Source organism: Dromiciops gliroides, chromosome 2 (assembly GCF_019393635.1).
Source record: "Dromiciops gliroides isolate mDroGli1 chromosome 2, mDroGli1.pri, whole genome shotgun sequence".
NCBI lineage: Eukaryota > Metazoa > Chordata > Mammalia > Microbiotheria > Microbiotheriidae > Dromiciops > Dromiciops gliroides.
In genome coordinates, this window is record NC_057862.1 from 533,595,361 (window position 1) to 533,618,215 (window position 22,855).

Below are 22,855 nucleotides of genomic sequence, written 5' to 3' on the forward strand. Positions count from 1 at the left end.
GTGATAGTGAAGATGAAGAAGATAAAATACCCCATGCTCCTTAGGAGAAATATTACGGGATGTAACATTTCCTAACTAGAGTGCTCAGAAGGCTGTGGGTATTGAGAAAGATAACAATAGTCTTCACTTATAAATTGTTTCTCCCTCCCCATCCCATCCCCAACATTTTTAGCAGTTTCCTACTTACCTCATTCAGTCTCTTAACATTCCCAAGATATATAGAGGGTGAAGGAACAATTCTCCCAGTTGCACTGTTGCACAGCCAATAAAACTAAGGTATGGGGAGGTAGATCATATGCTTAGTCACATTAATATGTAGATCTTTGAGCCAGGACTAAAACCCAAGTCTGGCTCCTAGGGTCAGTTTTTTTAACCCCACTAGGTGGGATCTTTGCTACTTCTGATGCATATTTAGAGATCACATTTTCTTTCCTGGTAGGAGATGAAACCACTTCAAAGCCATTATCTCAACCTCCATTCCACCTACCTATACTGCAATGTTGGCAGTCTGCAAATACCAATCTGCCCCTTTTACAGAAAGCATCAATGACTTGCCAAAAGGTTGAAAAATGTGTGAATAGGGTAGGGGAAAGGAATGGTATGCTTGGCTCCTGTAGGTAGTTGAAGGATGGAAAGGAAGAGATTATGAGATGAAAAGGAATGAAAGAAACAATTCCTTCCTACATCTTTCATGGAGTATCTTAGTGACTTGGGGAGTTTACTTCCCTCCTCTGGGTCTCAGTTTCTTCTACTCCATCAAATCAGCAGGTTAGACCTACATCATAGGCTTTGGAGCTAGAAGGGATCTTAGGAATGATCCACTTACCTAGTTCAGCTTCATCATTTAATAAATGAGAAAACTGGGGTCCAGAGAGGGAAATTGCTTTGCCTGAGGCCACATAGGCAAAAATAGCAGAGCCAGAATCCAAACTCACCTCCTCTGATTCCAAATCCAGGACTTGTATCATTACACCATACTGTGTAGTGGCATATCTCCAAGGTTCCTTCCAGCTCTAAGCCCTATGCTTGCTAACAGAGCTTGTGATATAGTAGGGAAAGCTTTGTGTATACACAAAGATCAGAAAGCAACATCTGTAAGCAGAAAGTAACACAATACCTGGCACTCTACTACCCATGCTGAAAGCTTGATGCCAGATGTGCCCAGGGGTTTGCAGGCAGAAAAGTTTGGAGAGGTGTGTATGTGGGAGTACAGTGTGTGTGTGTGTGTGTGTGTGTGTGTGTGTGAGAGAGAGAGAGAGAGAGACAGAGAGACAGAGAGACAGAGAGACAGAGAGACAGAGAGAGACAGACAGACAGACAGAGACAGAGAGAGAGACAGAGAGAAGGGGGGAGGGAGAGAGACAGAGACAGAGAGACAGAGACAAAGGGAGAGAAAGGGATCAGAGAATGATAATGAAAGGTAAGAGAAATGGGGAATGGAATAGGACATAAAAAGGAAGTTTTTAAGATGAAAACATTTAGAAAATTCAAGGGAGAAGACCTCGGAAAGCATGACTATAGAGGAACATATGGATTTTGATGCCTAGATCTTAGAATGTTAGCAATGGAAGGGACCTTAAGCATCATACAATCCTTATATATAATCACATGACTCTTGTTGAAAAAAAAAGAGGAAACTGAGATGAGGAAAGATGTAATGGCTTGCCCAAAATACTAAGTGGCAGAGTTGGAACTTGCATCCAGGTTATGTGTTTCTGGGATACTGCTGTATTAGCTACACCATAGCTGCCTCTTAGATATGTTGCTCTGTTTTGAAGATTGACATGAATTTGATTGTGAGGCAGATAAATGCCCAAGGACAGGAAGGGCATGGCCAGGGTTCAGTCTGTGTTGCAGAGGAATACTGTAGCTAGTGTGTTTCTAACTTCCATGGCTAATTTGATCACTGTGATATTCACGGGTTTTTTTGCCCCCTGCTGTTTGTGTTTGTTTTCAAATTACACCAAACTTCAAGGATTGGCCACCTGCCCACTTAACTTAGACTCTTTAACAAAGGTCTGTCAGGACCCAGGAGCTGTGTGTGTCTGAATTATTTTTCTGACAAGCTCTGGTGTTTTTCCCCCAGAGCCAGAATGTTCTGAATCCTCATGGAGCTCATTGGAGCAGAATGGAGGCGTTTACTGGTTTTTCCACTGGACTGCTTTGATGACCCTCAAAACTCACAGGCAAATGACTCAAAGCCCTGTGGGTTCTCCAGTGGCTGTGCCTGGATGATTGCAAACAGGAGACACTGTGGTGCCTGGTAGAATTGTTCTTACTGCAGAGAAAAGACAAAAACTCCAGAAAAAGATGCTGCTTAGACCCTTCCATGTTCCATTGAGGATGAGAACAATTCCCAGTGAAGCAGAAGAAAGCTACAGCATTTTCCAAATAGTCCCAGCCTTTTAGAAAGCCACAAAACAAGAAAAGTATGTCTTGCATGGTTCCCTTGCAAGACAGTCTCCCTTCTTTCAGAATCAGTGCCTACTACATGAGAGATCAGGAGCTGTCCACTCCTGAACTTACTCAGCAGAACAAGATAGGGTGGGGTGAAACATTGGTCCTAAACTCTAGGCCAAAAAAAGGATGATAGTATGATGATGGATGCTTCACTGATACATACTGGAAATCTAACTCTGTAGAAGATCCATTTTATTTGGACATTCAATTACTTGAACTCTTGTCTGACTTTATACCACATTATTCTTTTTTTTTTCCTCTTGAATTCCATACAATAACACTGCTAACCTGTATCTTTAAAACTTGGTCAGCTTCCCTGCTTTTGGTCCTAACATGCTGACTATCTTCTATTAGCTTCAGTGATTGGAAAAAATATGTTAACTTGAATATATCCCACAATCCATTTTTCATGTCCCCTATCCCTGTAACATATCCTGTTCAAAGGAAGCTAGCCTGTCAACATATACCCCACTAAACCATAGACTGTTTGCAGATGCAGCCCTTGGCATGACACTGGAGCTGGGGCTAAGAGTAACTCACCCACCCTCTGGTGCCCAATACCTTCATGAAGTCAAAAATTACCTAGTACTCTTTGATGTGTCAGCAAATCTCAGCCCAAGACCTCCTGTTTTCAACAATCAATGAATGTAAAATTATATATTAACAATCAACTAATGTTCAGTGTGTACCTACTAGGTATTTGGGGTATAGGGAGCAAGAAAGTATAAAATACTGTCTACATAATAATGAAATTTAGGGTCTTGTTAAGAAATCTATGCATACATAAGAAATAACTAGTAATGTAATCTAGGAGTCAAATAAATGGTATAGATGACTAGTGAATAAAGTTCAGAGGAATGAAATATCTGTTGAAAGTCATTATATCATAATAGAGAGAATAATGGATTTAGAAGGAAGACCTGAATTCAAATCTTTCCTATGATAGTTATTAACAAAGGCCAAGTTATTCAGTACCTCTGGACCTCAGTTTCCTCAAATGTAAAAGGGATATAATAATATTTTAGTACCCACCTCACAGTGATATTATGAAGCTTATATGAAATCACATTTCTAAAGCACTCTGAAAACTCTAAATCATTAAATGTGTGTACATTACTGTTGTTATTATTATCAGATAAGACTCCATGGGATAGATAGGACTTGAGCTGTGTCTTGAAAGATAGCAGGGGTTGGGGTGGGCTGGGAATTAAATGGCGGAGAAAGAGGGATAGAATGCATGAAATCATAGATCCAAGAATGGATAAGACATTCTTGAGGATGTCAATTTGACTGGAGAATGTAGTTCAGTAGAGAAGGAGAAGAGGATAAAGTTTTGTTTTGTTTTATTGTTAAAGGTAGGCTGGAGGCAGAAGATTGGTGAGTTTTGCAGGCTAGAAAGTTGAGATGTGATCCTATTATAATGTGAAATCCCAGAAAGCTTAGAAGGAGGACAGCAGGGACATGAAGTTATATTTTAGGAAGTTTCATTTTGTGGTGCCATGTAGGATGGATTAGATCAGGGGGAGATTAGAGTGCAAGAGATGAATTAGGATCCTGTGGTGACATTTCACTGTGAATCCCCTATACTACATTCTGAACATGGGATCATTTGCATTTGCTCTGCTCAAAGGTTTCAAAGAGGGGGGAAATACCTTTTCCCCAAGGGAACACTTTACACTTTTCATAGTTCACTGTTTAAGTCTATTCAAGTCAACAAGCATGTATTACCTGTCTATTATGAGCCAGTCACTTTGTTAAGCACTGGGGATACAAAAAAACAAAAAACAAAAAAATGCAGTCCCTGCTCTCAAAGAGATAACAGTCTAATGGAGGAGAAAACGTGTAAATAACTATGTACAAACTACATATATATATGCATATATACACATATACAAATTTATGATAAATTGGAGCTATGTAATGGAGGGCACTAGGCATTAAGGAAGTTAAATAAAATTTCTTGCAAAAGGTAGGATTTTAGCTGGAACTTGAAGGAAACCAGGGAAGCCAAGAAACAGCAGAAAGGAAAGAATTACAGGTGTGGGGGAATATCTACTATATCAGGCCTAAATCTAACTCTATGAAATCTTCCATATATCCTTAGTCTATATTTGAGTCAAGCAAACAACTCCAATTTCCACATGAAAGCCTTTTAAATACTTAGGGACAATTATAATTTACACACATACACACAAACATCCCAAGTATTATCATAGGTTCTTTTTTTTTTTTTTTTTTGAGATATTTTATTTTTTCCGTTACATGTAAAGATAGTTCTCAACTTTTGTTTAATATTATCATAGGTTCTTAAGGGCTGAAAGAAATTCTGGTCTAACCCTCCTTATTTTATAGATAAGGAACTTAAACCTAGTTAGGTCAAGTGACTTGCCCAATATCACCCAGGGAGTAATAGAGTCAAGATTTGAACCTGGGTCCCTAAAATCTAGAGTCAGCGATCTTTCCACTGGGCCATATGATCTCTTCTTTTCCCTAGGCTAAAGGTACCAAAGTTCCTACAACCATTTCCTGAATTACATGGTCTTCAGTTCTCTCAGTATTCTGCTTGTCTTCTGAATATGCTCCACCTTTTTTCAATGTTCTTTCTAAAATATCATCCCCAGAACTGAATACAATATTTCAGAGTTCATCTCCTCATGGTAAAAGGCAGTGAGATTATTCCCTTCAGAGTTGGAGATGATGATTTCCCTCTTCTTCTTACCATTCCTTCTGACTTGATTTCTGGCACTAGTGTATCAAATAGACTAAGAAAGGCCGATGATTTAATAGGCTAATCTGGCACTCTTCTGCTGGTAACATATTTTCATTTGAACAGGGAACCTCTCTGTGCCCCAGCAAAATGACTCCAGGGATGGGAATTTAAGACACCAGAGGAGGTCATTGGGGTCATACAGGTGGGTTTTTTTATGTTTCTTCAATGATATTGTATATGGACAGGGGCAGCTAGGTGGTGCAGTGAATAAAGCACTGGCCCTGGAGTCAGGAGGACCTGAGTTCAAATCTGGCCTCAGACACTTGATACTTAAGTAGCTATGTGACCCTGGGCAAGTCACTTAACCCCAACTGCCTCAAAGGAAAAAAATGGATATGCTATATGGGGCATAAATTTTGTTTAATGGAATGAACTTAGGATAACTCAGAAGAAATGTCTCCTTTGAGAAGCAAAACCAAAGGTGATCAGATAACAGAATAGGCATATTGAGGAATTTGGGAACTATTAATGTTTGGCCAACAAGATATCAGGACTGACACAGGAAAGTCCCTTAGATATGGCTACTACTTGATGGAGGCAGGAGACAGAGGGAAGGACTATCATTCAAAAAAAAATCCCCCTGACTCTCAGGAATCTTTCCCCACCCCACCCCTAAAAGGAACTTTCCATTTTCAGGTGGTCACCCCATCTATCCTCTATAAAAGTTTTGCCTTCCTTCTGTTGGGGGAGAAAGATGTTTCTAAGCCATCTCCTCCCCTTGAGGCTAAGTCTTTAAGTTCACTCTTGTTCACTTTCTCTAGTGCCCAACAGAGGACCATTTCAATCCTAATTGCACTGTGTGTGAGAGTATAATTCTTTACAGAGGAATACTTAAGGAACCCCACCACATATTTAACAAACTACCCCACATGCATCAAAATGCACCTCCTCCTTACTTGCCCCTTATGGGGTTCCTCTCTTCCATTAAGATGGAGCTCAGGCATCTTTTTCCATGAAGCTTTTCTGATCCATACCACCAAAATACCATCTGAAGTCCTCCTCAAATTACCTTGTATTTATTATATAGATTAGGGAGATAGATAATGATGATGATGGTGGTGGATGATAGATAGATAGACAGATAGATAGATGATACATAGATGATATATGATAGAGATGATAGATAGATAGATAGATAGATAGATAGATAGATAGATAGATAGATAGATAGATAGATAGATAGATAGATAGTCATTATGTGTATACAAATAATATGTACTTGTTTTTTCCCCATTAGGATATAAACTCCTTGAGAGTAGGAATTGTTTCATACTTTGAACTTTTATCCTCAGTGACTGGCACACAGTAGGCATTTAAATAATTTTTGACTGAGTGATTGATCCATTGGAAATTCCTTCTTTCATCTGCCTCTTTTGTTCTCATGAATGTTCTGTCTTCTTCCTTTTCCTTAAAAGCCATGTGATTAAAGGTTTGAAAATGGCTCAAATCACCCATACATTGGAATTTTTTGTTTCTTTGTTTTTTCATTTCTTGACCCAGTTCTAGGAACACATGGTATGTAACAGGCATCACTAGGAGAGCAGAAGAACCAAGTAGTTGAGAATATCATCTCCACTATTGAACACTATTTTGTTGCCACACCTAAATAAACAGGGAAAACTTCTAAAGCCCAAAGAGTCTTTGTAATTGTCCTTGAAGAGAGAATAAACACTATGTAAATGCTATTTCCTCCCCAGCTGGGCCAGGACTGCCTATGCCTGCCTCACTGTGCCTGACCTCAGCAACTTCAGAAGGATTCTGTTTTCCCGGGAAATTAGATTTATGCAAAACAGCTAGTGAAGTCATATGCCTGCCTTCAAGGCCTCCCTCCCACCTCAGATTCTAAGCTGCTAAAATAGTCAACTCAAGCAACTCAAAGGCTTTCATGGGAAAAGGTAAAGGTGCCTTGGCCTCATTTCTTCAGAGAAGGGAAGGATTCCAGCTGCCACAGCTTCCTAACTTGCCCTTGATGGTTTCTCCTCCCTCCTGAGGAAAACGGGGTGTTGATCAGAGACTGAGGTCTGCAGAAAACAGAACTCCATCTCTGTTTCTTCTCCATGTCCTACTGCGCCAAAAATAATTTAAAGCTCTACAACCAGGAAAGCCAAAGTGCCTTCATTCAGTCCAAGATACCCTTCTCTTCTTGTCACTGTCAGCAGCCAGAGTGAAGAAAAAAAGTCATCCTTTCTTTAGGATTCTGTGTTAAGCTATACAAATCACATACCCAACACAGTTACTGTCTTCAGTGGGCTCACAGTTTGAAACGTTCAACCCTGATGGGGTCATATAGCCAACATAAAGAAATACAAAAGCAGAGGGTCAAGGTAGACCTGAGAGAAAAGTAATAGGAGCTGAGAGGAGTTGGGAGGTAAAAGGAAGAAAGATCCATGGTGTGATGCATAAGGAAAAATAAATATCTGACCCATATATAGAACTTTAAGGCTTACAAAGCACTCTATATACATTATTTTAATTGAGCCTCCAGACTACCCAGTGAGAGAAGTACTACAGTAATTAGCATCCCTATTTTGCAGATGAGGAAAATGAGGCACAGAGAAGTGAAGTGACTTGCCCCAGGTAATACAATTAGCAAAAGTCAGAAGTAGGGGGGCAGCTAGGTGGCTCAGTGGATAAAGCAGGGGCCCTGGATTCAGGTGGACCCGAGTTCAAATCCGGCCTTGGACACTTGACACTTACTAGCTGTGTGACCCTGGGCAAGTCACTTAACCCTCATTGTCCCACCCCACCCCCCCAAAATAAAAGTCAGAGGTAGGATTTGAACTCAGCTTTTGTTTTGTTTTGCTTTTCTTTCTTTCCACTACTAGAATGACAGCAATAGGTCTTCATACCTCAAAGCATTAAAAGACTATCTGGATGACTACTTGTTAAAAATTACAAAATTAAACCCAGTGGAGGTAATGTCTTTTTTTCATTTATTCCCTACTGCTGGCCTGTGCAACAACTTGAAATACAAGCAAGAGATTTTAAGGTTAAGCTAAATGAAGAATTTTCCAATTCAGAGTTGTGTGTTCTGTGGAAACTTCTTCCCTTGAGATCTTCAGTAATAAAATGGGAAATAATTATTCACTATCATCTAGGAACCAGCCTATTGTGAGGTAGATGGATGAATTAGAAAAAGATTGGGGGTAGGGTGGAACCCTCAACATGGAAAGGAGACAATTCACTAGTGACATTGACAAAGGGTCATAATAACTTTTTTCTTCAAAATGTTAATACTTAATTCATTTGTTATATGGAATAGATCCAATATGTGCCTGCATTATTTATGTGTCTCTACAATGTAATTTGATTTTAGGTCTTTTAAAGGACATAGACTTTCTTGTCACCATTATAATTTATAATCACAATCTTTTGTTTGTTTGTTTGTTTCATACTTGCTACAAAGGCCACACAGGAAGTTTTGAAGAGCCATACGGAAAGCCAGGACTCTCCATTGGTCACCCCTGGACTTGGTCAGTGGTTCTTAAGTATTTCAGTCTGAGAATGATTTTAGTAGGAGTCAGGCTACCCTCCTATATCTACTCCCACTTTTCATTAAACCAAAAATTAAAAAATCAATATTTGAAACCAGAATTAATCAAAATGGCCCAATTCTTGATGAGAGATAAATGTGCAAGAGTACAAGTACATGTCTTGTCACATTAACAGCTGTGAGGCTACAAAATGCCAGTTTGTGAACCACCCGGAGGGTTCTCATACTAACCCAAAATAACAAAGTGAAAGGTAACTTTGGAAGCCACTTAGTCCAACCAGTACCTGAACAAGAATTCCTCCTGAAACATACTTGACAGATGGTGAGGCAGCCAAAGGAAGCCCATGCTAATTGTGAGAAAGGTTTCACTACATCCATTATAAATCTGATTTTCTATAGTTTCTACCTGTTGCTCCTAGTTCTGACCTTTGGCACCAAGAACAATAAGTCTAGTCTCTTTTTTACATGAGAGTCCTTCGAGTAGTTGAAGACACCAATTCTTGTCCTACCTACATTTTTTCCTTCTCTGAGCTAAACATCCACAATTCTTTCGATTGCTCGTCATATGCAATACTCTCATAGTCCTTTAGGATCATAGCAAGGGACAGAGAATGAATGATAAATATAAAATAATGGTATCATTTCATGACACTACATCTTTTTAAAAACTGGAAACTGGTGAGGAATGCCAAGGCAACAATAATAATAACAGAATTTTAAGTTTTGTCATGAATAAATGAAAGATTAAAGAAGGGAAAGGACCAATGCTGAGGTTGATGGGTGTAGGAGAATTGTGTTACCTTAACATAACTAACTCTAGGGGCAGCTAGGTAGCACAGTAGATAAAGCTCCAGCCCTGGATTCAGGAGTACCTTAGTTCAAATCCGGCCTCAGACACTTGACACTTACTAGCTGTGTGACCCTGGGCAAGTCACTTAACCCCCATTGCCCCACAAAAAAAACAAACAAACAAAAAAAATGACTAACTCTATCCTGTTTAAAGCCTACATTTTATGATTAAGTAGTTGTTATGGTGGCAGCTAGGTGGTACAGTGGACGAAGCACCGGCCCTGGATTCAGGAGGACCTGAGTTAAAATTCAGTCTCAAACACTTGACACTTAACTAGCTGTGTGACTCTGGGCAAGTCACTTAACCCTCATTGTCCCACAAAAAAAGTAGTTGTTATACAAGTTGTTTCTGTATAATAAGAAAAGCCCTAGTGTATAGTTTGGCAATGATGTGTGTATATCCCCCAAATCTGGTAAAAAGCTACTAATAACGTGTATGCTTCCCAAGTCTGGCTGATTAAACAACTGCTGATGGCATGTGTTATGTACCCCAGATTGGAAAACAACAGATAAACACATGCTATTAGCATTAGCTTTGATTGGTAATTTCCTTTTATCATAATTTTAAGTAATTGAACATCAATCGAAATTTCAAAAACCCAGCAGAAGCACCAGTCATCAATCTATTTCTGGGTGGCCGCTAGAACTCACTCCTGTGTTTTCCCTGCACACAGAGGTTCAAGCATTCTACATTCACTCAAGAGAAATGCTGATTGTTCAAGACATGCTTACTGGGATCTCTAACATTCAGAATAGTGGTATGCTACCTCTACATGTATCCTTGATCCCATTCTCCCCATCGTCTTCAGCCGATTTTTCCTATCATCTCTTCCCTCTCTAATATTCATTCTGTCCATTTCTACTGGTTCCTTACCTGCTGTCTACAAATATATCTGTGTTTCACCCCCTTGAAAAACCTTCACTAGATCTTATATTCCCACTAGCTAGCATCTAATATTTCTCCTTTCTTTGCCAAACTCCTTGAAAATCCTGTCTATACTCAGTTTCTCTCCTTCCTCTCCATTTGCTGATTTCCCAACACTCTATAATCTGGCTTCCAATTTCATCACTCAACAGAAACTACTCTTTTCAAGGTTTCCAATGATCTAATGATTGCTTAATATAATGGCTTTTTCTCAGTTCTTATCCTTCTTGACCTCTGCAGCATTTGACATTGATGATCACACTTTCCTCCTGAATAGTCTTTCTCATTGATTTTCTTGCTGCTTTGCTCTCTTGGCTCTGCTCCTACCTATCAGACCAGACCTTCTCAGTCTTCTTTGCAGGATCATCATCTATATCATATGGGTGTGCTTTAATGCTATCTACTAGATGCTCTTCTCTTTTACCTCCATAATATCTCTCTTGGTGATCCCATCAGTACAATTATCATCCCTATCTGGATGATTCCTGGATCTATATGTCAAATTGTAGTCTCTACCATATTTCAGGTCCATGTCAACAGTTGCCTAGGACATTTTGAACTGGATGTTGAATAGGTATTTTTAAAATAACATGTTCAAAACCAAAGTCTATCTTTAAAAAAAAACCTATATGTTATGGAGAGCATCATTTTCCCAATTACTCAGACTTACAACCTTGGTGCCATGTTTGCTGTCACTCACTCCACATATATAATCAGTTGCTAAACCTTATTATGTCTACTTCCACAATATCTTTCCCTTAAGTCCCTTTTTTCCTAACCCATCACTATTCATCTAGTTCAGCCACATAAATTCTCATCTGAACTATTGTTAATGCCACCTAATCTTCCTGCCTTAAGTCTTTCCTCACACCAGTCTTCCTAAAGTGCAGGGATGTCATCTTCCTACTCAATAAACTCTAGTGGCTCCCTATTACCTCTTGGATCCAAAACAATCTCTTTGGTATTTAAAACTTTTCACTATCCATCAGCAATCTGTCTTTTAGCCTTATTATATATTAGTGTCCCTCTAACCCCAACAAGGCTTCATGCATGCTTTGGTCCAGCCAAGAGTCAGTCCCTACTATTCCTCAGACACATGACAAGAACTGAGAAGATTTAGCAATTAATCATTTAGGGAGAGTGAGTTGCAGCAAGGATGACACTAAGTTAATGAGCCTAGGTAATAAGAAGGATTCTGGTCTCCCTTATATTAAAGTTTGGAAGAGGGGGAGAGATTTTTGGGAAAGATAGAATTCTGTTCTGAACACATTTCTTTTGAAATGGCCATGGGACATCCAGTTCAAAATGTTCTAGGCATTTGTTGGTGTGAACCTGCAACTTGTGAGAAGATGACTAGGATTTAACAGATAGATCTGGGAGTTATCTGCACAATGATAATTGAATCCTTGGGAACTGGTGAGATTATTGTCATAGAAGCAAAAAAGGAGAGCCTAGAACAGAGCTGTCTTTTTATTTTTGCTCTAGATACCTCTTCCTGCTCTCTTCCTGCCAGTCCTTGAATTCATTCCCTCATCACCTCTGCCCCTCTGAATCCCTGAGTTCCTTCAATACTCACAAGCTTTTGTATTTGTTTACCTCCCCCAGTTTCTAATGTCTTCCCTCCTAAGATTACCTTCTAGGGTTCTGTAATGTTTTATCTATACCTGTATGATTATATATTGTCTCCCCTTTTAAAATATTAAATCTTTGAGGACAGGGACTGTTTCTCTTTTATCTTTGTACCCCTAACTACTCGCATAGCACCTAACAAATAGTAAGTACTTAATAAATGCTTGTTTATTTGGTAGTAAGTTCCCCACCTCCAGAACTCTCCAAGTCTCGAATCATTTGCATGGGAGCAGAAGAAGAGATTCCTGCTCAGGTTCCAGTGAAATTAGATGACCTCTGAAATTCCTTCCAATTGTGAGATGCTTGATCCACTGACCTATAGTTTATAGATCTTATTTTGCAAACCACTTGATTAGATTGCTTTTCAAGATCCCTACCTGTTTCTTAGATTAATTCATCTCTTCAGCTCATTTTTGAGTCATCACTAAGTTCAAAGCTTTGTGCTGGACACTAAAATTCTGCCAGTCAATTTATATTTCAATCGGAATAACCTTAATTCACTGAATTTAGACCATTCTATTCTTGGGAAATCTGACCAAATTCTTTCAGGCATTATGAAAAAGGGATTTGTCCTTGGAGCAGAATCATCAGCATCCTGAGTCTCTAACAGAGTTGGCTCTTGGCAAAATTATGATATTGGTGGTGTTTTACTCCAAATACCTCATCTCTCCTTCCTGCTTCCTTTCACCACCTTTCCACCATTCCTGCCACCAAATCCCTAGTATTTCTACTGATGTTGAAAAATCACAAACTACCTATAATGAGTACGGTTAATGGGTTACCCAGCTCAGGACCATTTACATTACTAAAGTAAGAATAAAGGAAAAAAACACAAATGAAATTGATTTCTAATAGCATTTCTGTCAGTGTGACACATCAGCCCTGGTGAGTTGTATGTAACAGAGGCCAAAGTGGGCCCACATTCTGCCTCATCATTTATCATCTGAGGATACTCCAGTCTTTGGCAGTTATCACCTGATATGGCCTCCTGAACCCCAATACGGGCCTGTAAACAAGGATATCTTGTTCTCTTCTTTGAAGCCCAAATGCAGAGCCATGGTGACTCGCCCAAGTGACTAGTTTTCTGATCCACTGTGACAGTGTTATTTGAATTCTGGGGAAAATATAGAGATCGCCTGTAGCATGTTAGGTGATGACTGGCAAAGTCTACCAAATTATCTCTCTCAAAAGTTGAACTACATGTCACAACACATCAAGAATTGAAGAGTGTCTGGCTGATTTGGACTATATGAAATTCCAATATTTATGAAGTGCCAGGGTTCTAAAAATAAAGATCTTCAATGTCTTTTATCCAAAATTATTTAAATTATTTAAATTCCTAGTTTAAGGAAACCAGTTCTGATAAGGGGTAGCAAAACATTCCACATGGCACTGTGATTTTCTGGATGAAAATTAAATAATATAGGTGAAGTTATATGCAAGACTAATTTGAAAAAAAATGACATTTTTAATATGGATATCTAGCAGTCACATCAGGGACTGACAGAATCAGCCCTTTCCTGAAGTCTCAGGATGGGAGCCACTGGTAATAGGAGTAGCAAATGCTATTTTCCTCCCACTTCCAAGTTTCATACGATGTTTTGCATTGCACAGTCTGAAGGGAGCTGAGTGCATGAATACAGAGCCAAATGTGCTAGTACAAGCCAAGACCAACATTCCTCAGAAAATCTTTCTTTAAAAGAAAAGGTACCCTGTGCCATATCGCCAAACACTGCCACGGGAAGGCAGGGAAAGCCATGTGCATCTAAAGAAGGGATGGAACTGGCATCACTAGTAGTACACATCCCTTGCAGGTAAAACACTAATGGAGCCCAAACTCTCATGAGCTTATAAACTGGATGGAGGTTCCCAGTCTGAACTAGTCATAATGATAGCAGTCTAGCTCACTCTTGAGATCTCTTCATAATGGCATATGCCATCTCTTAAACAGAATGATACTGCATATTAGTAAGACTAGGTCACACTTATCCAGTGCTTTACAAAGTTCTTCCTATATCTTCTATCTGGAGATCCTCCCCAAAACCCTATGAACAAGTAGCACCATCCCCTTGTGATAGACAAAGAATCTCAGATTATAAGAAACTGAGTAATTTGTCCCAAGTTGCATAGTAAGCAAATGTTAGACTCAGAATCAGGTGGACCTGAGTTGAAGCCCTGTCTCAGATGCTTTCTGGCTGTGTGATCCTGGCAAGGATCACTTAACCTCTCTTTGCCTCAGGTTTCCAATCTGTGAAATGAAGATAATAAAATCACTTGACTCACAGGGTAGTTGTGAGGATCAAGTGAAATAAGACACATAAAGCATTTTGCAAGTTTTAAAGTATACAAATCTTTGCTGTTATTTTTGTTATTTCAGGTACAGCTCTTTTCATGCATCAGTCTGATAAACTGATATCTTAAGAAGATTCTCCTTCTTACTACCACTCCCTCCCAAGGGCTAGGAAAATAAAAAATTATTTTATCCAAGATCAATAACACTCAGTGTCTGTAAGAAACTACTGGATTATATGATAAAATATTGGTCAAGCCAGTTGGTGATGCTAAGACCCCAACCCTCCCACCCCCTCATTCCCTACCCCAACAGTCCTATTGCTGGAGAACAGTTCACCTAATTTCTCCTCTAAACACTTAGGGTTTGGGTATGCCAAAGCAACCTCCCAAAGGAAGGGTTGGTCAAGAGATCCACTAATGATAAAAAGCATTCACCTTAAGCTGTCCTGCTGTCTTCCAAAGTAGTTCAGCACTTCCATGAATAACTTGGTTGAATTGTGGCATACCCAAAGAGGACAGCTATGCCTGGCTAGAAACCTGAGTTCCCAGGTCCCTGTCGAAAGAGATATCTATTCCCAAGGTCTTCCCTTTTTGGAGGGGGTGGAGGAGACTTTGATTCAGAAGAACTCAAGTCCTGGTTCTTTGACTGTATGACCTTGAACAAGTCATTTCACAAGACTCAGGAAGTTTCCTCCTCCATGAAATAGTGATAATAGTTGCTATATCTACTTCACTGAGCTATTGTGAGGAAATTATTCCATATACAGTGAATGGGAGGGAAGGGAGAATATAAGCATTTTATAGTGCCTACTATGTGTCAAACACTAACATGTTTTACAAACATTATCTTATTCAATTTTCATATCATACTCTGGGAGGTAAGTCCTATTACTAGCCCCATTTTATAGGTGAGGAAACTGAGGCAGACAGATATTAAGTAATATGCCCAGGATCACATAGCTAGGAAGTTTCTGAGGCCAAATTTGAATTCAAGTCTTCCTGATACTAAGCCCAATGCTTTTGCCACCAGCTAAAGCATTACATGCCATGAATTGTTATTATTCAAGGCTCTTATTTTGACTCTGAATCATTACTCTCTCCCAATGATAGTACAGGGTTGGAGGGGGTGCAAGGGAATGCTGCTGCTGCTACAGCTTGCTGTGCTCTAGCTCTCTACCTTTGGTTTCTATGGGGTGAGTTTGCATATGAGCCATGAGAGTTGAGACCCGGGGCCCCAGAAATAAGGTACCTGCGTCTCCAAGAGCTTGGAAGTCCCAAACGCCCCCTCCCAGGCAGCTCCATTCCTGTTAGCAGTCGTTAGATGTACATTCCTCGCTCAGTGGTACCCCAGGCACATTTCCAGCCAATGATGTGGCACACACAGGAATTCATCCGAGCCCTGCAAAAATCACTTAGCTTAATAACGCTGCCCTGATTTAATTTTAACTTTTCATAAAGCACAAGAGACGGGGAGGGTGTGCTTAGTGTTTTGTGTATTGCTGATGAGCCTGCGTTCACATCTGGCTCTTTCTCTCTCTCTTTCTCTTTTTAATACAAGTTAGAAAAAGGAAGGGAGGGGTGGAAAGGAATATAAAGTTGGCATAGGATCAAGAGGAGGGCACACCTGCAAAATGTGCAGCTTAATATTTTCTCTGCATGTCAAGATGGGGTTTGGGCTACTGGGTCTGTGTTTGTTTGTATGTGTGTTTGACAGACATACAGACACAGAGAAAGGAGAGACAGGGAGGGAGGGAGAAAGAAAGACAGACAGAGACAGAGAGAGGGAGGAAGGGAAGGGGGGAGACAGAGAGAGAGGAGAGCACTCAAATGTGCATTTCACAGTCATGAACCAGTGGAGACTTGGGATCATGACCTTCATTAATAAGTTCTAAGTCATAAATATGAGCCTTGTTTAGGAAATATGTCCACACAGGGGAACAAATAGTACAGGATACAGAAAGGAAGAACAGGTTGTTGTAGGATTATTTTTTTTGTCTTTCCATATTCATGCAGCTTATATGTGGATACAGATTATTGAAGGTACACAGAACCAAAGAAATTGAGCAGCTCTTTCCATGGGCCCAAACTGAATAAATGCCCAATGACCATGCCTATAAGTGATGCTATTCTCCATTAGGAACAAGGTTAAAATCAGGGTAAATATGGACCTGCCACTTATTCCACCCCCTAAGCTACCTGGCAGCATGCCAAAGGTCCATGAAAAAAAAGTTCCTTTCCTTAGGACCCTGGACCAAGAAAGTTGTTTCTCTCACTTTAACTGGGCTATCCTTATAGAGAATCAATGCTACCTATAAGGGAAGTCAAGAATGCGTGAGAGGAGTAAGTTTGGGTCAAAGGATCAGAGCATGAGGAGGTCCCTTAATCCATTCTAGCTCTGTCTCTGGCCAAAGATGACCTCAAAAGAGCCTACTAAGTGGGAGCAATTATGTGGCGCGGTTGATAAAGCACTGGTCCTGGATTCAGGAGGACTTGAGTTCAAATCTTGCTTCAGACACTTGACACTTACTAGCTGTGTGACCCTTGGCAAGTCACTTAACCCTCATTGCCCCACAAACAAAAAAAAAAAGAGCCTACTGAGATAAGCAGCTCTCCCATCCCTAAGGCCCCTCAGAGAAACAGATTCCACAGCCTTCTTTGAGAGCTCCTTCCATTGCTTAACAAGCTCACTTTCAGGAAATGATTCAATACAGTTCTGGTGAAAAGGGCCTGGGTATTTTAGTGGACAACCAGCTCAATGTGAGTCAATAGTGTGACGCAGCAGCCAAGAAAGCTAATCTAAGTCTAGACTGCATTAATAGGAACACTGAGTCCTGAGCAATCGAGAAGACATTCCTGCTGGCCTCCATCCTGCTCAGACCCCATCTGGAGGATTAGTGTGCAGTCCTGGGTATCACATTTGAGTGAGGACATTGAGGAACTAAGAGATCGCATTTATGTAGCACTTTAAGGTTTTCAAAGCACTTTATAGACATTGTCTCATTTGATGCTCACAATAACCCTGGGAGGTAGGTGCTATTATTACCCCCATTTTACAGGTGAGGAAACTGAAGCTGAAAGAAGTTAAGTGACTTGACAGGGCTATACAGCAAGTAAGTGTACGAGGCAGGATTTGAACTTGGGTCTTCCTGACTCCAACTCCAATGCTCTATCCACCTAGCTTCCTAGAGAAGATCCAAACAATGACCAGGAGGATAACTGGGTGAGAGCTGGGTTGAAGACACTAGAGATGTTTAGCTTGGAGGAGGTGTGATAGCCTTCAAGTGTTTGAAATGGGAAAGGAAGAGAAGGGAATAGCCAACTAAATGGCAAGCTTCATTTGAGCAGTGCAGCTCCCTCTCCCTCTCCCTGTCCTACCCTTACCTGAGGGTGCTCTGCCAAAAGAAATTGAAGTTTTTTGTTTTGTTTTCTTTTGTTTTGCGAAGCAATGAGGGTAAAGTGACTTACCCAGGGTCACACAGCTAGTAAGTGTCAAGTGTCTGAGGCCGGATTTGAACTCAGGTACTCCTGACTCCAGGGCTGGTGCTCTATCTACTGCCACCTAGCTGCACCCAGAAATATAAGTTTTGATGGCCTAAACCTCAAAAAATGTCTGGGGGTATAAGGACCTAGATTTTTTTTAAGAATCACACCTTAACCCCAAATCACTCTAACTCTCATAAATTGACCAACAACTGGTCCTAGCCCAAGCCTCATTAGCTGTTGTTTGGCCTCTCAATGACTCATAGTGAGGGTAAATAGCAATTGCTTCTGTTCTTGCAAGAAACTCTGAGGACCTTCCCCTCCCAGACTGACTTCCTTTCTACTATCCTTCCTTCCTTCCTTCCTTCCTTCCTTCCTTCCTTCCTTCCTTCCTTCCTTCCTTCCTTCCTTCCTTCCTTCCTCCCTTCCTTCCTTCTTCTTTCCTTCTTCTTTCCTTCCTTTCTTTTCTATCTTCCTTCTTTCTTCTTTCCTTCCTTTCTTTCTTTTCTATCTTCCTTCCTTCCTTCCTTCCTTCATTCATTTATTTTGACTAGGTAAAGGAGGCCATTCTTTATTTCACTTCTTACCTAGTCTTAATAACTGAATGGCATTGCCTCAGACAAACTGAGACCTGAGAAGTACCTTAGCTTTAAAAAAAAAAAAGGCAAAGGTTTCCCACTGCATCCAGGGCCATCTCCAGTCATTCTGATGTATATCTTGCCGCTGGACCCAGGTAGCTCTGAAGTACAGAATGAAGCTAGTGACTTTGCACAGCCTCCCTCACTTAAATCCAATTCACTTCAAGTCATGACATCACCTTCTGATGTCATGGTTCTCTTCAAGAACAAATGACAAACAACTATGTGCCACATACTTTTCAAATATTATCTCATTTTATCCTTACAACAATTCTCTGAGGTAGGTTCAGTTATTGTCTCCATTTTATAGTTGAGGAAGTTGAGGCAGAGAATGATTAAGTAATTTGCCTAGGGTCACACAGCTAGTAAATGTCTGAAACTGGATTTGAACTCAAGGCTTCCTAACTTCAGAACCAGAGATTCCATCTACTGCATCATCCAGCTGTCTATATGTACCTATATGGAAGAGGGATTCAATTTGTTTTCCTTGGGCCCACAAGAACTCTGAGAAATGGGAGAAGTGGCCAAAAGGCAGGTTTGGGCTTGTTGTGAGTTAAAAAATTCCTAACCCTAATGACTGAGTTCCTTAGGAAATAGTCAATTCCTCAGTGCTAGGGTTCTTCAGCAGAGAGAAGATGGCAACTTGTCAGGCATGCTGTCAAGGAGGTTCTTATTTAGATTCTTATTGGATCAGGTAATCTCTGAAATTCTACCTCTTCCAATTGTGCGATTTCAAATTCCCTTTCCTCCAAGTACCAACTCCCTATTCTTCACCTCTAGTACTGTTTATTACAATCATCTAATTTCTGTCAGTTAATTCCTGGCTCTCCACCCCTCGATTCATTTAGTATGCTCCTGCTCTAATGTTATTGCCCACCTAGAACTAGACAGTTGGGTCCCCAGTGGGGCAGCTACTACTACTCACAGATTGTTGTTCATCCTTCATTCTCGAAGAGGACCAATGATATCAGGAGGGTGATGTCTTGACTTGCAAGTGAATTGGATTTAAGTGAGTCAGGACTGTGAAATGTCATCAGGCACTCTACAAAATGCCACTATCACCATCTTGTACCCAAACATCCTCAGTGGCCCCATTTCCCCAACACCACCCTATAAAATTTAAATTCAGGCTTTTAGGGCTGTCTATAGTTTACTGTCACCCTAACTATCTACACAACCTAATCTCCCACTATTCTCCAAACATAACCTGCATTACAGTCAAACTGTCTCTTTCCTGTCCTAGATACATGCTATACTCACTATTTTTGTTCTTCAGTGCTCTAAGCCTTCACTTTTTTTCTGTTCTCTACAGTAAAAGTATCAAACACCAAAACTATCAAACGTCAGTGGGCCCACAACACTTCTAAGTGCAGCCAGAAGCAGATTAAACTGTAACCTTGAAAATATTTAACAAAATAAATAAATACAATATAACAAAATAAATAATAAAATAAAACATAATGATAACAAAATATATTCTAGCAAAAATACAAATACAACAAAATACAAATCAACAAAGTGCAACAAATAATACAATAAATAAATGTAACAATACAGCAATAAATACAACAAAACAGATAATATTACATTTTAAAACTAAGTCAATCTGTGGCTTGCAGGGATCCTTCTGTATGGTTTAGTGGCCCCATTTCTATTTGAGTTGCCCTGGGTTGATCCACTTCCAACCCATGCTTCCTTTCTACTGACTTTACTTCTTCACCTTTTAATTAACCAGATTAGTTTCTACTGGCTCCTCCCCATGCTCTCCAACCAGTTTTCCACATTATACTTCAATTAAGAAACCAAAAACATGGGGCAGCTAGGTGGCACAGTGGATAAAGCACTGGCCTTGGATTCAGGAGGACCTGAGTTCAAATCCAGCCTCAGACATTTGATACTTAACTAGCTGTGTGACCCTGGGCAAGTCACTTAACCCTCATTGCCTTGTAAAAACAAAAAACAACAACAAAAAAGAAACCAAAAACAAGTTGTGCACTCTTATCTAAGTGTCCAATTTATGTTCAAAGGGAAGATTAGCTTGCCTTTGGCAAGGTTTACCCTAAAAGTGAAGGTCAGAGCCAGGAACTTCATTAGGCAGAAAGCCTTGCAAATGAACAGCAGAGATCTAATAGCCAAGAAAGATAAGGAATTAGATGCCAATGAAACATATATTCGCACTTGAGGCAATAGTGCTAGAGGTGCTAGAGGCAAGAGAAATTGACTCAGACCCTAAAGTGTAGATCAGACCTTCCTGCTTAATACATCTCAGTGGCTCCCTATCACTCTAAGGATCATCTATAAACTCTTCTATTTGGCATTTAAAGTTTTTTATAACCTGATTGCTTTCTGCCTTTCCAATCTTCCTACATATTACTTTCCTCCATGAATTCTATGCATGCCTATAGTGGTCTACTTGCTATGCCTCATACATAACACTCTATCTTCCATCACTGTGTCTTTGCTGACCTCAGTGTTAAGAATATTCTCTCCTCCTCATCTTTGTCCCTTAGAATCCCTGGCTTCCATCAAGACTCAGTTCAAATGCCACCTTTTGCAGGAAGTTTTTCATTCTCCGCAGATGCCAGTGCTTTGCCCTCTAAAGTTACTTGACAGCTTCTTTGCATGTATCATGTATATACATGCTATCTCTTCCATTAGAATCCAAGCTTCCTGAGGGCATGTATTGTTTTTACTTTGTCTTTGTAGCCCCTGCACTATGGAGAGTATCTGACATGTGGTAAGCATGGAATAAATATATATTGATTGACTGCCAGAAAGTCCTAGGAAGTCACCCTTCATAACCTTGCCTCCTTCTACCTTTCCAGTCTTCTTACACTTTCCTCCCTGTCCCCTCCCCAGATATACTCTACAATCCAGTTATACTAACCTTCTTGTTGTTCCTCAAACAAAACACTACTCCCAACTCAGGGAATTTTCACTTGCTAACTCCCATGCCTGGAATTATCTATCTCTTTATCTCCATCTCTTGGTCTCCTGGGTGTCCTTCAAGTTTCAGATGAAATCCCACCCACAAGAAGCTTTTCCTTAATCCTTTTTTATTCTACTACCTTCCCTCTGTAGATTATCTCCACTTTATCCTCTGTGTGTGTGTGTGTGTGTATATACCCACACATATATATATTTTTTATACATCATTGTTTGCATGGTGTCTTCCCCATTAGACAGTGAGGTCCTTGAGAAAATAGGACATTTTTGTCTTTCCTTGTATCTCCAGAGTTCAGCACAGTTCCTGACCTTTAAGAGGTGCTTAACAAATGCTTTTTGATTGACTTACTATCAAGATGAGTAAAATGACATAGTATGGGGGCAGCTAGGTGGCACAGTGGATAGAGCACCGGCCCTGGATTCAGGAGTACCTGAGTTCAAATCCGGCCTCAGACACTTAACACTTACTAGCTGTGTGACCCTGGGCAAGTCACTTAACCCCAATTGCCTCACTAAAAAAAAAAATTTAAAAATGACATAGTATGAAAAAACATATAGTAAGTCAAGTAAGCAAGGCTAGTTTTGACCTAAGGGGCAATGAAAGAATTCTCAAGACTTAATTGGCAGAGGGAACTAAGGGTCAAACCATTTATATAGTTTATTGGTCATTTAAAATTTTTAAAGTTTAGCCCAGGGGGTATCTAGGTAACTCAGATTTGATAGATATTCTCTGCCTAGTGAGTCTACATACCCTCAACCTCCTGGGAGCATCTCCCAGAGAAGTATTTTCCAGAGACAAAAGATGTGTCCAAATGAACCAACACTATATCTTTGCTGATATCCCTTTCCATGCTATTGCATAGTAAGCTTCTTTTTGTTAGATGAGTACACATCTCACTGGATTCCAGTTCCCAGCTTCAACCATGTGACTGACCTGAATCACATCTGGCACAGAGTATTTGCTATAATTGACAAAATTGGATGTGAATGACCATGGATAAGAAGTCTTGAGGGGAAAACTAGCATAGTCTATTATGATTATAAAAAATAAAGTAAGGAAGGAGAAAGAAGGACCTCAGAAGAAGAGCTAGTCCTATGAAGAAATGTTAAATAACAGTTTCCCTTTAATAGACTGCCAGATCTCTTTATTACACCTTTCATTCTTTCTCAGGGGCCTTTTCCATGCCTCAAATCGAGGTATCACCCTTACTTCCATAGCAATACCTGGTTTCTGGAAAAGTTTTGATAAATCTGTTAACATTAAGGGACAAATCAATTACCTATAGTCTAAAATGATACCCTTCTCAAGGGTACTTACAATATAACATGTCAAAACTTAAGCCAAAGGAATACATTTTTCATAGTGTGATTTC

At 40.0% G+C, this 22,855-nt stretch overlaps 1 protein-coding gene across 3 annotated transcripts in view; it reads right to left on the minus strand.

Moving 5' to 3' along the window:
• Window positions 1-22,855, minus strand: part of ZMAT4 (zinc finger matrin-type 4) — a 729,909-nt gene that overhangs the window by 666,568 nt on the left and 40,486 nt on the right. For 2 of the 3 annotated variants that reach the window (XM_043989056.1, XM_043989057.1), the window contains exon 2: window positions 15,668-15,817. The exons of the other annotated variant lie outside the window; for it this stretch is intronic. In XM_043989056.1, the coding sequence (XP_043844991.1) occupies window positions 15,668-15,720 (53 nt within the window). In that variant the 5' untranslated portion in view covers window positions 15,721-15,817. The remainder of the gene's footprint in view (window positions 1-15,667; window positions 15,818-22,855) is intronic. 3 annotated transcript variants of the gene reach the window in all.